Genomic DNA, 15,091 nt, shown 5'->3' with positions numbered 1-15,091 from the left:
GCGATATTTGAATTTCTGGTTGTTTGTATATATTTCTGTTTCTGGTGATCACGACACAGTTTTAATTAAATCGATTTATTCTTCATTTTTTGTGAATTGAGCGGTTCTGAGTTGCTGTCTTGCAATTCAAGCTGCTTTCCAATTTTTCATTGCTGTACAGATTTGATTGAACCACCGTACAAAATTAATCACATTTCCATATAGTAAGTTGGAACCAGTGTTGCGAACATCTCGATAACATCCTGATTTTATCTCAAAATCGCGATTTTTTGGCCTAGCCGATGTTTGCCGATTTTTATGAATATTTTGATGGTATCTTGATTTTGACGATGTTTACCAATTTTTACTGATATTTTCCCGATTTTTACGATTTTTTGGTTTTCCAGACCCTTGCCGATTTTATCCCGATGCCGATGTTTGCAACATTGGTTGGAACTGCTGCTGCTGTATAGTTATACTTGAGTTGTCTATACTCAAGCCGTCAATTTTTCTAATTGTTGCACCATACGTTTTTTGGGAAATTGTTGTAAATTGTTTATGAATTTGCTGCATTAATTTAATTGAATGTGTCCCATCTGTACATTTTCTGCATTTTTGCAGTTGTACACCGCGACAATTGCCAGTGTTTATCTTGACACAATACATTGATGTTGCTCTGGGCCAAAATGACCGGTTTTGATACCATGTTAAACTATGCTATGGAGAATATACAAAAGATACACAGCCTAAATGAGAAATGAATTATATCAATGTAAGATTACATTAAGAATCAAGATGGTGCCTATATAAATTTTTCGAAGAAAAAAAATCACACCTTCTATTTCAGTATAAAATTGAAAGTACATTCCAAAGGCTCTAGATGCACAGTACTGGAGAATAATTAGGTCACAATATTACAACTTAATCTTACAAATTAATCTTACAACTTTATCTCTATGGAAGGTGATGTTCTAGTTCAGATAGACTAAAAATTAGAGCTTGCATCCAATACCAGACATTTCATTAAAAATAAAAACATTTAATGAAGCAAAATATAAGTTAAAGTGTCAATGAAATTGTTCTAAAAATGTGCCACATGTTGCTGATCCTTGAATTCATCTCAGACAGATGTATTGTTCTTTGGGAGGATCATAGATTCTTTTGAAAGAGCATTAGGCTGCATATTTATTTCTCTGTATATATGTGAAACAGTGATTTTTTGAAAGAGCTCCTTGTGTGATTTCGACAGGTGGGCAATGTGAAAAAGGCCCAAATTGGTAACATGTATTCTGTCTAGCATCTAATTTATAATCAACCTTTAATCGCCAAAAACTTGTAGTTGTTGGATATTCCTATCAACTGAACATTTCAGTCGTGTGAGCAATGTATTGAATTCCCCCAGGTTATTTGTGCCAATGTCTAGGTTGGCCTTGCTAGCGATGAAATGATTTTTTGAAAGATGCAACTGAAAACCTTCACCATATAGTTTCCCTTTACCCTAGCTTGCATCATCAAAGTAAAGCCATGCAATATCCTTGTTGGACTAAACTTCACCCACATTATGAGTGGGAATTAACTTAATAGTAATTACCTGTAGAGTTACTTGCACATGGGATTTATAAGTGTCTTCGAAAAGTCTTTTGCTATGGGCCAGCCAAATGTCCTAAGTAGCTTGAAGTGGTAGAGATATGTACCTCTTTTGGCTGTGATTATTGAAGAAGAATCTGTAGTAGTACTCAATGTTGGGTTTATCCCGTAATTGCTGCAGTAATTCACTATGTTCTTGTACTAGTCTAGTGAAAGGGGAGAACCTGGTTCTTTAGTATAAGCCATAATTTTTTGTGCCACCAATGCTTTGCATTTGGATCAAGTTCTTGCAATGAGTTATAGCCCAATCTAGTTGTGTATTGTCCACCAGTGGGGTTAAATGCTGTAACTAATTCATCATTGTCATTGCGAAGTCTTACTCAGGTTTTCTTGAGCTCATAAATATACAATTGCCATAGTTGGTGCTATATTTCAGCCAAGACTAGCACCTGTGCCGAAAACCAACCTTGATCCCATAACACAATAGTTCCTGGATTTCAAGCCTAATTGAGTGTATATATGCCTCTCTCTTGAAGTGAAAGGATTAGATTGCTGGCTAAGAAAACATATTGTTCACAACCTACTAAGTTACTAACACATCTGCTCCAGTTCACACTTGGGCGCCTGACTCCACTTGGGAAGCCTGAGTGAGTGCATTCCATTGGTCGGAAGAGTTTGTTGTGTGTTGTAGCAAAATTTTGCAAAGCTAAAATGCCAAAGATTTTCCGATTACCTGTGCAAAACCTGCAATTTTTGTGTTATATCAGGGAGCCTGGTTACTGTTTTGAACTTGAATTCTCCATTTGCCTCCAGTCAAACAATCCACTCCCTGAATTTGTTAAAGGGCCATTGGGCACTGGAAAATCTAGAGTTGTGTTTCAGCTGAAGATGAATGTAGATAGTGTTTGTATTTTCCTTAGGAAAGATGATGGTTCTCATCTGGCCATGTTGGTACAAGAGAAGTTTCAGATAGATTTGAAAGATCACCCAAATTCTATTTTCATTGAGGGGTTGTTTGGGAATCTCAGTATCTGTGATTGAATGCTGTCTCGCATATATGAGAAAAGTGATTCAGAGTTTATAAAACTGCTCGAATAAACATTGGGAACCAATGGCATGAGAATACACACAATGCTCATACCTTTATCAATAATATTTCGATTGTTGACCCTCCATTGAGTGCTGGAGCAATGTGACAATTAGGAAAGTGTTTTTGTCTTTGGATATGCTGGAGTAATTTATATCTAGTGGCAGTGGAGTATTGAGAAATGTGGCTATTAAGCAAAGCGTTGTTGTCTTTATTAGAGCAACTTATACTCCCTTTGTCGCTGGAGTAGTGTTGGCCATTGGAGGTCCCAACTCAAAGCAAGAGCATATCCCCATAAACCTGTTTTCCAGCCAAGAGACCAATGAAGGCAGCGTTGACAATTCTCGGCTTAGTGGATTGATATACGCGTTTGCACATTTCCCAAAGCGTAGCACTTTGAGGAGATGAACATATCCATATGTGACATATGAGAGGAGATACAGAGCGCTTGCCAAGTTTTTTTTGCATACAAATTTGGAGTATGTGTCATTCAATTGACACCTAAAAACAGAGCATTGCAAACAGAGAAGAATAAAACTTAAAAGCCTTGCAGTCAATTCCGGGAAGAGAGACCTGTGCTTGATTTCTAGAACAAAGAAATACAATTCAGGGCCCTTGGTCCAGATCATTTGCGGGGCCGGCCAATTTTAAGCTTTCTTATTTTCTTTTGCCACCCACAATGTAAGGCAAGATTTTGGCAGCATCATGAAAAGATGGCAAAATCTTCAAAGTGCCTGTTAATTACTTATAGTAAAGAAGACATACAAGTTAAAAGGATCCTTCGTCGATGATCAATTGATCAATTGCTTGTAGATGATATTTGGCATTACTGCACAAGAAAGTTATATGTAGATGATAGATCAAGAGAATCTGTAAACTCAAAGATCGATTGTACATTCTCAAGGATGATGCTCCACTAAAGATATGTCCGCAAAAGCAACCAGAATGAAGAAAATAAATGTCCCAGAAAAATAGTTGAATTAGACGAAGCCTCATCTGCAGAAAAAAATCTTGTCAATGCTATCCAACTGAAACAACGTTTTCTCGAAGAATTATTAAGTCTTTCAACACTGTTGAAACTGGCACCTTCATGTGTAGTTGGTGTTAATTTATATTCGATGCTCATTGGTGTTGATGTTGCCTATGTTATGATAGTTCTCTTTTTGTGGTTGATGAGGAGGCTTTGCTGTTCAAATACTCAAATGACGGTCAATTCCAAATAAACTGAATACCTGTCAAATTCTTCGTCCTCCTACCATTATTGCCCCTTCTTTAATGTTGTAGTTCTTGTATTCATCATTAGCAGTGGTGGTGTTAGAGGTTTTCCTATTGGTTATATGTAGTTGGTCCACATTCTTTGTTAAACATTTAACAGCGTGTCATCAAAATGCAATTGTGGAGCATGCATGTCTCGTGAGATGCTCGACTACAGTGTTTTCAAAATGTCAGGATTATTCAAAATTTTCCTGCGGAAAGTTGTTTCTTCAAGAAGCAGATTCAAAAGACATCAGAAAAAATGTAAAAGTTCTTGATGCGGTCAACTTAGATCACTTAGTCCACTTGATTGACTTGGATAGAATTCAGTCAGGTCTACTTGTTTTATAATATATCATGTGATAGTCGACAGATTTGAATGAAAATCTGTTGTAGATATGTAATGCAGCGATTTGCTTAAGGGAATTTCTACCCATGGAGATGGATGATGGAACAAATAATTTGTTTTTTTTTCACACACCGAGTGGTGGAGTCAACCAGGTCGATGGAATTCTCTAAGATAAATTGGCTGGGAAAAATTTGCGTCCCATTCAACCAACTTGAAGTAGTGTTTAAAGTATGTATAAGTTGAGCATGTCCACAACTATTGAAGATGAAGTCTAGAGCCAGAGGCCTACATTCCCAGATTGACGGCATGAGAGGCCCCAAGCCCCATTGAAGTTTAATGGGAGGGGGGTCCCTCAAAGTGATCTGTGCCCAAACTACCAACACAGATCAACGTCCCAGATTTGTTGAGAAACCCCCTGTCCAGTTTTCAAAATTGGGTAGAGGGGGGTCCTCAAACCACCAAGTAGTTTTACTGCCAGGATCACATGTCTTTCTGTTCCATTTTTAAATGCTATTGCATATATATTTGACAGGTCAAAACCCCAAAATATGTATTATTACTAAGGTTTCTTGACAAAAAGCGGGTAGTTTAATATTATATATAATATTAAAATTATAAACATGCTGTATTAAAAATGAGTTATTGACTTATTATTATTTTATAAGCCTTTTTTAAAGGAAGAAACTGTTTTATAACTGTTAAAACAGATCAGTTTCATAACTGACTTAGACAGTTAGTTCCGAGGGTAAATAAAAGTGAAAATGGGAAACCAAATGGGGGTTTGGAGATTTTGATATCTGGTAGCTGTGCAATGTATTGAGCTTTTTCAGAGACACTTAACGAAGATCAGTTTTGATTCCATTTTTGGGTAAAGTTGCAGTTTTTTCCTTCCTTTTATTGTCCCATACCTTGTTTTCTTCTGCTGAAATGGATGTATGTAACTGCACAATTAGATTTTTCTCAGAAAAATTAGCATGTTTCAGGGATTACAGATTTGCCTATGTTGCTGTTCTTTGAGGATAGCACAGGTGTCCAAGATAAGAGTTGCGAAGAGGACCGATATTCTTTGAGGATTTAGGACTGGAAATCCAAGATAAGAATAGTCCTTAAAGGATGTGTTAATTTTTTATTAACATGTTATTTGCTTAGGACAGTTACTTCAATTTTCCATATTAGCCCATTTATTAATCCATCTTATTCCTATTAGCAATTGTATGAATCATTATCACACTGATAGTAACTGAAGAAAGAACATAAATGCTAAATATAGAAAACAAGCCAGGACAAAAGAACACAAGGATATGGCACAAGCCAGGGAAAAACCCCAAGATGGGGAAAACCCTTGATCAATTCTTCTTATTATCAATATCAAATGTTCAGAGAGAGAGAGAGTAATATAATTCAACATCCAGATTGACTAGTCAATTTGAAGATCTAAGACAAGTAGATGGTCCATCCAATACTGTAAATTGAGCACTCAGTCAATAGCAAATAAATTTAGCATTGTCTAATGATGGTCATGGCATCAGCAGTATTTTATTGAGCTCGAACTTCTTTAGTAGGGGACTGAATCCTGGTTAGGGTTTATTGGTTGATTTTTATTACTGTTCTACATACCTCCAGACCTCCTTTCAAGACTGCGACCCCTCTTCTAGTAATTATGTTCATGCTCTAAGGTTGATCTGGGTTAGATTCAGTCCTCACAAAACTCTCATGTTGTCAATGTAGAGACTGCAGTCAAACCAAGGTAGTCTCATACCTTTTTTGTCCCTTGATCAAGCACCTCAACCTCCCAATTCTGCCGCCTGCCTAAATCAACCTCCCAATTCTGCCGCCTGCCTGTGCAAGTGAAACCCTATACACAATAGCCTTGAAACATTTCCCAAACAACCCTTAAGCGTGCGACTTCTTTCCTGAAGAATCTCGGCATGTAGAAGAGAATGAATGTTGCCCAAAACAGTTCTTCATTTAGCCCAAACTTACCCTGAACATATTCTGTCTACTTGCCTAAGAAACTTGGCCTACAACATAGAAGAGAAGGACTATGTAGTTGAGGCCTTCTTGAAAGAGAGTTTCCACACGTACCCAAACACACCAGACCATCACTTATGCCTGCAGTCAGCCTTGGAGAAAACTCGGACCTACAACATGAGTAAGATATGCCCAGATTCTTCCACGCCTTGCCCCTAATCAATTTCGCTGCCTCAAAGATTTATTGTCATAAGGATGAATGCACAAGGATGTGAAAATGAGGTTGGAGATCATTTCTATATATATAAATCGATGGGGTCAAGAGTCGTGACGCTTGGGCTTCATGATCCTACATTAGGGTGAGGCCGACCTTGAAAATTTGCACATGAGATTGCTTTAATTCAAAAACACATTTTTCCTTAACCAAATTTGCCAATCTTCAGGTCGATTTTGATTCTCTCGAGAAGAGGAATTTAATGCAATGATTATCTTCATCAGATGAGTTGTCCAAAGTGGAATTTAGCCCTAGTTGCCAATTTTAACAACATACCTTGTGCACATCCGGATGGGGTATGTGCCTTGTAGAGGTAGTGTAGTATCACATGTAAAGCCTCCCAGCATAGTGCTCTTGAATGAAGTAGAGCTTGTCTAGTTAGGCCTCAAAGACAATGTTGGCTGATCATAATGTTGATGCTTACAAAAGGCTTATCAATCCGACTCTTCTTATGAGAACTTTCCAAAGGGAGTATTGTCCTTGTACCAATTTGACAATTATGAATACCTCCCTAGTTAAGAGGGAGTGTTGGAGAATGTAACTAGTTTTGGTTTTCATAATTGTCACTTGACTCGTGTCATAATGTAATTTCTATGTATCTATCAAAAGAAGAAAGAAAAACAATTTTTGTAAAGCATGGGTTTCATGTTCAAGTCATTTTGTCATTAGGTCAAAGAATCCATTGTATGCTCCTTGGGTTTGTCGTGAGTCAATGTGTCCTTTCATATTGTAAAAGACCCTTTCGAGCATTTGTATCAAGAAAAGGAAAATTATTTTGTATATAAAGTGTCACGAAGGGTCCCAAGACTAATCTAGAGTCAAGCTTATGATTATCATATTGCAACTTTGACCCTTTGATTAGGGCTTACTACAGTCACTGTAAAACTTTGAGACTAGGTTAAAATGCCTCTCCAACTTGCGGTTTTGAATCCTTTTCAAGGTGACTCTTTTGCTGGCTTACAAGACTACTTTTATACCATTGTAGGCCTCCAAACAAAATTCACTTTTCTTGACAAGTGAAATAGAATTTGCGGCCTAGGATAGGCCTCTTCTAGGGTTGCCTCTAGAGGTTTCAATGCCTCTAATTATTGTGGTTTAGATTCCTCTATAATGTGCTTTTTTGGCTAGCTATAATGGCTGCTATTAGTCCACAAGCTTGTGATTACAGTCTTCGTACTTCTTTATACATATGCATAGGACTCTTGGCCTAGAATGGATATCTTTCTGTGCACCTCAAACCTCTTGAAGTGAGCTTATCTAGTCCTTCTAGATTCCTCAGAAATTTGGATTCCAAGCCCAGGACTACAACCTCATTTCAAAGTTCTGATCTTATTGTAATTTGCTCAAAAAATAGCCCATAAATTATCCTTCTAATTTAGATCTTGGTCTAGTTGTCTCGACCTTCAAAACAATTCCTTTTTCTTGGCTTCGTGGAACAATGCAAAAACCCTTCTAGTGATCTTCCAACTGCCTTGCCTTTGACCTTAGCTTTGATACCATGTTGGAAAATCAATTAGGGCAACATCTAATTTGACATTTCCTTCATTAGATGGTAGATCGTTATTTGTGATATTATGTTCTTCATTATGATGCTTATGTTCTTATCATAAAATAAATGCCAAAACCATGAAGATCACAATCAATAAATATGAACACAAGATATAGGCTCTAAGTTAGGGCATAAACCCTCCAAGGGGAAACCCATAAATAACTTCTCTTATAGAATTACTTCAAAGGAGACTTCCAAGACCAAAAATCTAGACCAGTGCTACCATCAAGAACCAAGCCAACCACTAATGATCCTTCTCCAAGAGAAGCAAAACAGTATTATTCCAAAAGAAAGGCTAATGATCCTTCTCCAAGAGAAGCAAAACAACATTAACAATATTATTCCAAAAGAAAGGCTCTTCTAGCCTTTCGGTCTTCAAAGAAGAATTTGAAACTATGTTGCAACTTTCGAACCTGAAATATTCCCAGAAACCGTAGGTTCTCGCATGTGTGAGCTAGAGCAGAAAAATTTTAAACCTCTAACTCTTCTAGGGCTTTTTTCTTCCTTTGCTAGCCTTCTTGCTTTTCTAGGACCTTTGCTCTCTTTTCCAACTGCAAATTGAATCCAAAGATGTGATGCTTGATGTATGTCTCAAATAGATCGAAGTTACTCCTTTTTAATATTTATAGCCTTCCAAGAGGCTCGAATAGCCCTTTCTAGGCCAACTTCCTCTTTGCTAGTCGACTTGGTCTTTGGAGCCTTCTAGGGACTTTTATATACAAAATAATTTCCTTTTCTTGATACAAATGCCTGAAAGGGTCTTTTACGATATGACAAGGACACATGGACTCATGACAAACCCTAGTAGCATTCAATGGATGCTTGACCTAATGAAAAAATGACTTGGGCATTAAACTCATGCTTTACAAAAATCATTTTTGTTTCTTCTTTTGATAGATACATAGAAATTACATTGACATGTCAAATGACAATTATGAAGACTGAAACTAGTTACATTCTCCAACAGCTTTTGCATTGTCCACATTTCTAGTCTTGGGAAAAATCACTTGGTATTTTATATGACCATGCCTTTTTCATGGTTTTATACATGTGGTTTGAGGCTTTACTACTGCAGGCTCATCTTTTTATGTTATTTTTGGCTTTTACTAGGAGCTTCACTTGCACTTCCATGTCATATTCATACTCGCTGTATTCTTCAATCCCATTCACCCACTTATTTGGTCATTTGATGGACATTAATGAAATTATCTTATATTTTTAGCCATTTAATGCCATAGCTGTACAATTTCAACTCCTAGGCTAGAGGCATAAATGTGCACCAGCCCCCAACAATTGTCCTTGCTAACAACTAAAGAGGCATTAGTTGGGGTAGAAAATCTAGTCTGAAATGTGGTCTTTAAGGTTAGGACCACTAGAGCAATGATCCAACCTTTCCATTATTCTTTCCTGGAAGCTTGATGACGTACAAAGTGGTATGAAGCCTAAATCCATAAAATATTACTTTTGCAAGCAAAGAACGTCGCCTTTTCTCAAGTTTTTAATTCTTCTGTCCATGCTACTACTTTGAAGGGGTCAGAAAGCCTACAGGAATTCCAAGGTCAAATCCCAATTTTCAAGGAGGGGTTCCTTGTTTTCTATTCTATCTTCCTCAAGATCCTTGAACACAAAGAATTGGTTGGGATTCAACAGCATCAGTTTTTTTTTTGATACCATCAAGGTCAGTTCGAAGGTGGCGAACCATACATCAGTCCATACATCTTCAAAGCATAGAGGGATAAACTCTAGATGGATACAATGTAGGGTGCTTCTCGTCCATCAGATTCTCTCCCAGTTCTAGAGGAGCAGTGAGAGATCTATTTAGGGTTTCTTTCTTTTGACCTTGGATGCTAGGAGTATCCCTAGCTCCTAAATTCCCTTAGGATCATATAGCTGGACCCCCCGATGGTTCTAGAGGACTCTGACAGCGAGCCACTGACCAGGTCAACTCCCTGGCCCTCAGCCATTAGATCAAGGCCTTGACATCATTGGCTTCATTGCAAGATATCTCTCTCTCTCTCTCAACTGGCTCTTGCGCTGTCCACATTTCTAGTCTTGAGAATTTGGTTGTTAAGGTTAGGACCACTAGAGCAATGATCCAATCTTTCCCTTCTTCATACCTGGAAAATAGAATGTGTTGCAAACCTGATGGTCTACAAAGTAGTTTGAAGCCTGAATCCATAAAGTATTACTTTTTGCAAGCAAAGAATGTCATCTTTTCTCAAGTTTATTTCTTCTATCCATGCTACTTTGAAGGGGTCAGAAAGACCACAAGCATTTGAAGATCAAATCCCGATTTTCAAGGAGTAGGGGGTCCTTATTTTCCTTTCTATCTTCCTCAAGATCCTTGAGCACAAAGAATTGCTCGGGTTTCAACAGCGTCAGTTTTTCGTTTCCCCCTTTGGGGATATTTGCACTCTTGGAGTTGGTGGATTCTCCTCCTTTCCTTTGTTTTCCTTCTGAGGGACAAAAGGATTTATGCTGTTCACAAAGAGGGTTTCTTATGGGCTACTTTAGTTCAGCCTTCTTGGTCTTTGGGTTGCTCTTTCTACTATTCCTTTAGGGAGGAAGTTGCTTGTCAGGCCTCATATGTCTTGTAAATTGTGGGCTATGTATCACCAGAAGTGTCAGTTGGGCAGGTTGATTTAGTCTGCCTTTTCGGGTGAACCTTCTGTCATTGACTATCATGTCAAAGGACTCCTTAAGATAATTAGAGAGCTCGACTTTTACATAAACACATACAGTGGTTCTTGGAGCATAAAGATTTTAAGGCTCAAAATACATTAATCTGTTCCATTGAGTGACAACTTTTCAAAAATTATAGCAAGGAAAGGGGAGACCAGGGGATTCTACCCAATTTGGATAGTGGACCTGGTTTAATTCATTGTTAAGAAAGATTTGTCCCAATGAGAGAAGATAACCCAGGTTTTTCTAATTATCGTGTTCCCTTTTAAGTTGCCAAATGTGTATGCTCAACAAACCAGAATAAAAAGAAACTGTTACTGAGGTTTCTAATCCAATGTCATTTCAACATATGGCGCCCAACATTCTTTTTTTCAGCTGCAGATAACAGCTTCTGGGGGGACCTGACCTGGGAATATTGCCCATGGTGATAAAGTTTTTATATGCCTTTTCATAGGCATTTCCAGAGATTGAATTCCACACAAGGGAGTTTGTTATTGGAGGAGGGATTACCTCTTGGCAATGACTTGAGAGAAGAATCTCGACCTACTTTGGTGCCATGGTTGTCCTCACTATCTGCATTAGTGAGTTGCAGGTTTTGGGATGCCTGAGAAGGTAAATAAATGCTGCCACATCCCCGTGGTAAATGTCTGCAACAGGATGAACTTTAAATATTTGCAAGAATTAAGGAATTTAGACTGGTTCCTGAAATAAAGGGGTGAAAGGGGCGGATTAATTCTAGATCTTTTGGACTGTTTCCTGACATGATCTCAATTGCCACACATGGTAGACCTGAACCAGAAGTATATTTGTCTCCAGGATAACCTGGTTTATTTTTTTCCACGATAACAGTTAAGAATTTATAATAAAAGGAGGCTGTGGCTGTACTGGACAGCATTTAGATACAAAAATAATATTTGATGGTCCTGGCCAGAAGTCAAAAAAGCAAGGCAGGACATCCAAAGGAACCCAACTCTCATATTGCGTACTCCATCTTCTCCAAATGTGGTGTGTATTAACTTACAAATTGACCTAGCAAATAAACAGTTTGGCAAAGCATAGAAAAACATTCAAAGATAACTAAGAACCTAGTCCATGAAGGACCACTTCAAGCATATCCTCTTGTGGCTCCTCTACATCCTGTTTCCATGTGCTTGTCGTTCTCCAATTTGACAACAGTATAAGCCTCTGCTGTGCTATGATCCAATTCATGTTCACGAGGTAGCAATATGCCTTAAGTTGGTTGTCTTCTGAGGTTGGATGGCTATTGGTAGATGGGGTCTGAGAGCAGCTAGCATCCATAGAGGATGGGGCAGAAACAACTCAGCAAGAATGGCAACATGAATGACTATTCTATGTAACTTCTACTTTGAGAAAGCTAATGTGCAGCCTGAGTTCTTCAGCTAATGTTTGCAGCAATGGATGCCCATAAGTACGAACCTTTCATTCCCATTCCAGGATTGCCAACAGATGCTTGGTATTGCCTACTGTGCATTTATCCCCTGTGCTATTATCTTGTTTAACCTGACTGGTAAACTCTACTTTCCATTTGTTCCATTTCCCTCTACATTTGGCTTCTTCAGTGTTCTTGCTGCGTTTCCACATTCCTCCCTTAACATCCTCAAGTTCACAAAGGATTCAGCAATCAGTCTGGAGTGGCAATGCCATTGCCCAAAGTGCAGGAGCTGGCTGAGACTGCCACGTCTTTACGATGATGTGAACCAGTAGAGGACCACTGCCGAAGCCAGAAACTGAAAATGACATACAGACAGCTCGATCAGCTCACCAGCCTGCTGCAGGAGCCTTTCTAACCCAAATGAAAGAGCCATAAATAGAACCAGAATCCAAGAGAAACGGCTTGTGAGTGAGTGATGCCAGTCACTCACAATTTAAATAAGAACTGAACCATGCTGAACCAACATTCTTGCCAGGAAAGCTTCATTCTGCAATGAGGGCGGGGAACATTCTGGATACACAGCCAAATCAACCCACATTCCTCCAACTTTAATGCCGTCGTACCTTTCAACTCCTTTGCCAGGCTGACGAGATGGACAGCAGTGGCTGGATGCTGAAGATTTAAATTGTCATCCTGTTGCAATTGCATGAATGGACATGTGTTAATTCATGGAGGGTTATTCATCATTGCTAGACCGTAATGGGAGGGCGGAGTGGATTAAATCCCCATTTGTACTGCAATCCCTGATTTTTGAATCTTTATTCACTTGCTCATCTGCCAAATGGTTTTGTTTGCATAAGACCTGAAAGGGTTCTAGACTGCCAAAGTTATAGGTTACTTGAAAATTTGCTGCACTATCCTAGACAAGGAGAGAATCTTAGGTAGCAGCGATAATACAATTATTTAATAATGATTGTTGAATCTCCAATTACCATGGCTCGACAGATTCCATTACATAAAAAATGGACAGGCCCTTAGAGAACATAGGCTTCATTGTCATTATTTGAGGAGATCCCAAGCCCCCACACAAAGGTAGATTCTGTTGTTCCATTTGGGCTAGCAATAACCCCTCCATGCACTTGCCACCCCTCATGATAATATGATTCTCACAATCTTAGGTTGAGGACTATAAGTTAACCTTACAAAGGGTTATGCCCCTCTAATATATAATTTTGTATGGAAGTTGCTTTGGGAAACAAATATCTTGAAAAGTAAGAAAACTTTCGGTAAAAATCACATCATCAGAGTTTTGTCGACGCGCTTCGAACCATCCAGTGTGGTTCATCGTCAGGACAAGATATTAAAAAGAATCATATTTATTTAACGTAGATATTAATTATTTGATATTAATTTTTAACAATCAGGCACACAACATTCTACATATACCTTCGGTGTTTATCTGGAATATTCCGTGCTTCATGTGGTTCTTTTTCCTTCATCCAGAGCGGGCACGTGTTTTCAAATTTACTTGGAAGTCTTTGTTTGTGTTCTGTTGTATACTCAGACTGGTTATTTTCATACTGTCTGAACGGGGTATATATGCCCTCACACTTAGTTGCTTTTCATATTGTTTGAAATGGGCATACATTATCAAACTCACCTTTTGAAATTATGAAAGTGTCATGCAACACTGAAGCTTATGCATGCCACTACTTTTGACTCTTGAGAGAATCATGTTATCGTGCCTATCAATAGGTGAGTTTTTTGTTTGCTACAGTTTATTTATCGCATTCAATTAGTGTTATTTTTTAGGCTATTTTGATATTGATATTAGAAAGTAAGTCGTGCCTTGCCTTACTAGAGTAGACATGCAGACATGTATTCTTGATCTGTTTTCATATGGGTACTTAAAAAACTCCCTTTATAAATGTTTGAATGCAACATACTCTGAATTTTGTTGCAATGCGTTTTCATCAGGTGTGGGATTTAGGTGGTCAAGATCGTCTTCGAGGTTCATGGGCAACATATTATCGAGGCACACATGCTGTTGTGGTAGTTATTGACAGTACAGATAGAGCGAGGATTGCTATAATCAAAGATGAGCTTTTCAAACTCTTACAACATGAGGATCTTGAACATGCTGTTTTGCTAGTCTTTGCCAATAAACAAGATCTTAAAGATGCCATGACACCTGCAGAGATTAGTGATGCTTTATCTTTACACACCATAAAAAATCATGATTGGCACATACAGGCTTGTTGTGCTTTAACAGGGGAAGGACTATACGATGGTCTGGGCTGGATTGCGCAACGTGTAACTGGATCAAATTGACGAGTATTGGAATTAGAATTATCATTTTGTATCAAAGATGATTCCTGATTTCTTGGGTTTCTAATTTGCAAAGAAAGTATTTGTAATTTTTTAAAGCAACCTTTTTGTTTGAGCTGGTTTTTGCATTGCACTCGAATAAATTATGAGTTGGATGTCGAACGCTCTACTGTGATTACTAGGTGCCTTTTATTTGCAAAATATGCCGTCTATTTGTATTGGAAATTTAAAAATTGATTTTGGGTAATTTTGTCAAAATTTCATAGAAGTTGATCAAAATCTGTTCACATGTGAATTTAAGGGCATCAACTGTATTGATCTTTGAAATAAATTTTTATACAACTCTGTGCTTCCGAAGTATTCCATTAGCATGTTGAGTTTTCTCTATGGCAAGTGATTATTTCATATTATATTTTCATCCAAGATTATATGACACAATATCTTCATAAACTGCTACTCCATAGGATTCATAAACAAAGGGCTTTGCTATGAAATAAAGGATGCAATGCTTATGCAAAGACTCCAAGGTCATTGAGCCTCATAAAATATCAAAAAAAGCAATCGTGTCCTTTTTTATTAATCTAAATTATACCAAGCTTAATAGCAAGGCTATTGAGGAGAATGAAAGAGTGAAATAT

The 15,091-nt window shown here is 38.0% G+C and overlaps 1 protein-coding gene across 1 annotated transcript in view; it reads left to right on the top strand.

Annotated features, from left to right (window-relative positions):
- ARFC1 (ADP-ribosylation factor C1) overlaps positions 1–14,700 on the top strand; it is a 29,989-nt gene extending 15,289 nt beyond the window's left edge. Inside the window, exon 2 of the mRNA XM_089396253.1 lies at positions 14,103–14,700. Coding sequence (XP_089252379.1) covers positions 14,103–14,456 — 354 coding nt within the window. The 3' untranslated portion in view covers positions 14,457–14,700. The remainder of the gene's footprint in view (positions 1–14,102) is intronic.
- Positions 14,701–15,091: the final 391 nt, after the last annotated feature.

The sequence above is a fragment of the Pinus tabuliformis genome, chromosome 1_2 (assembly GCF_031772625.1).
Source record: "Pinus tabuliformis cultivar Carrire ecotype Pingquan chromosome 1_2, CPIR1, whole genome shotgun sequence".
NCBI lineage: Eukaryota > Viridiplantae > Streptophyta > Pinopsida > Pinales > Pinaceae > Pinus > Pinus tabuliformis.
The sequence above is the reverse complement of the archived record's forward strand: the minus strand, read 5'-3'. Positions and strand labels throughout refer to the sequence as shown.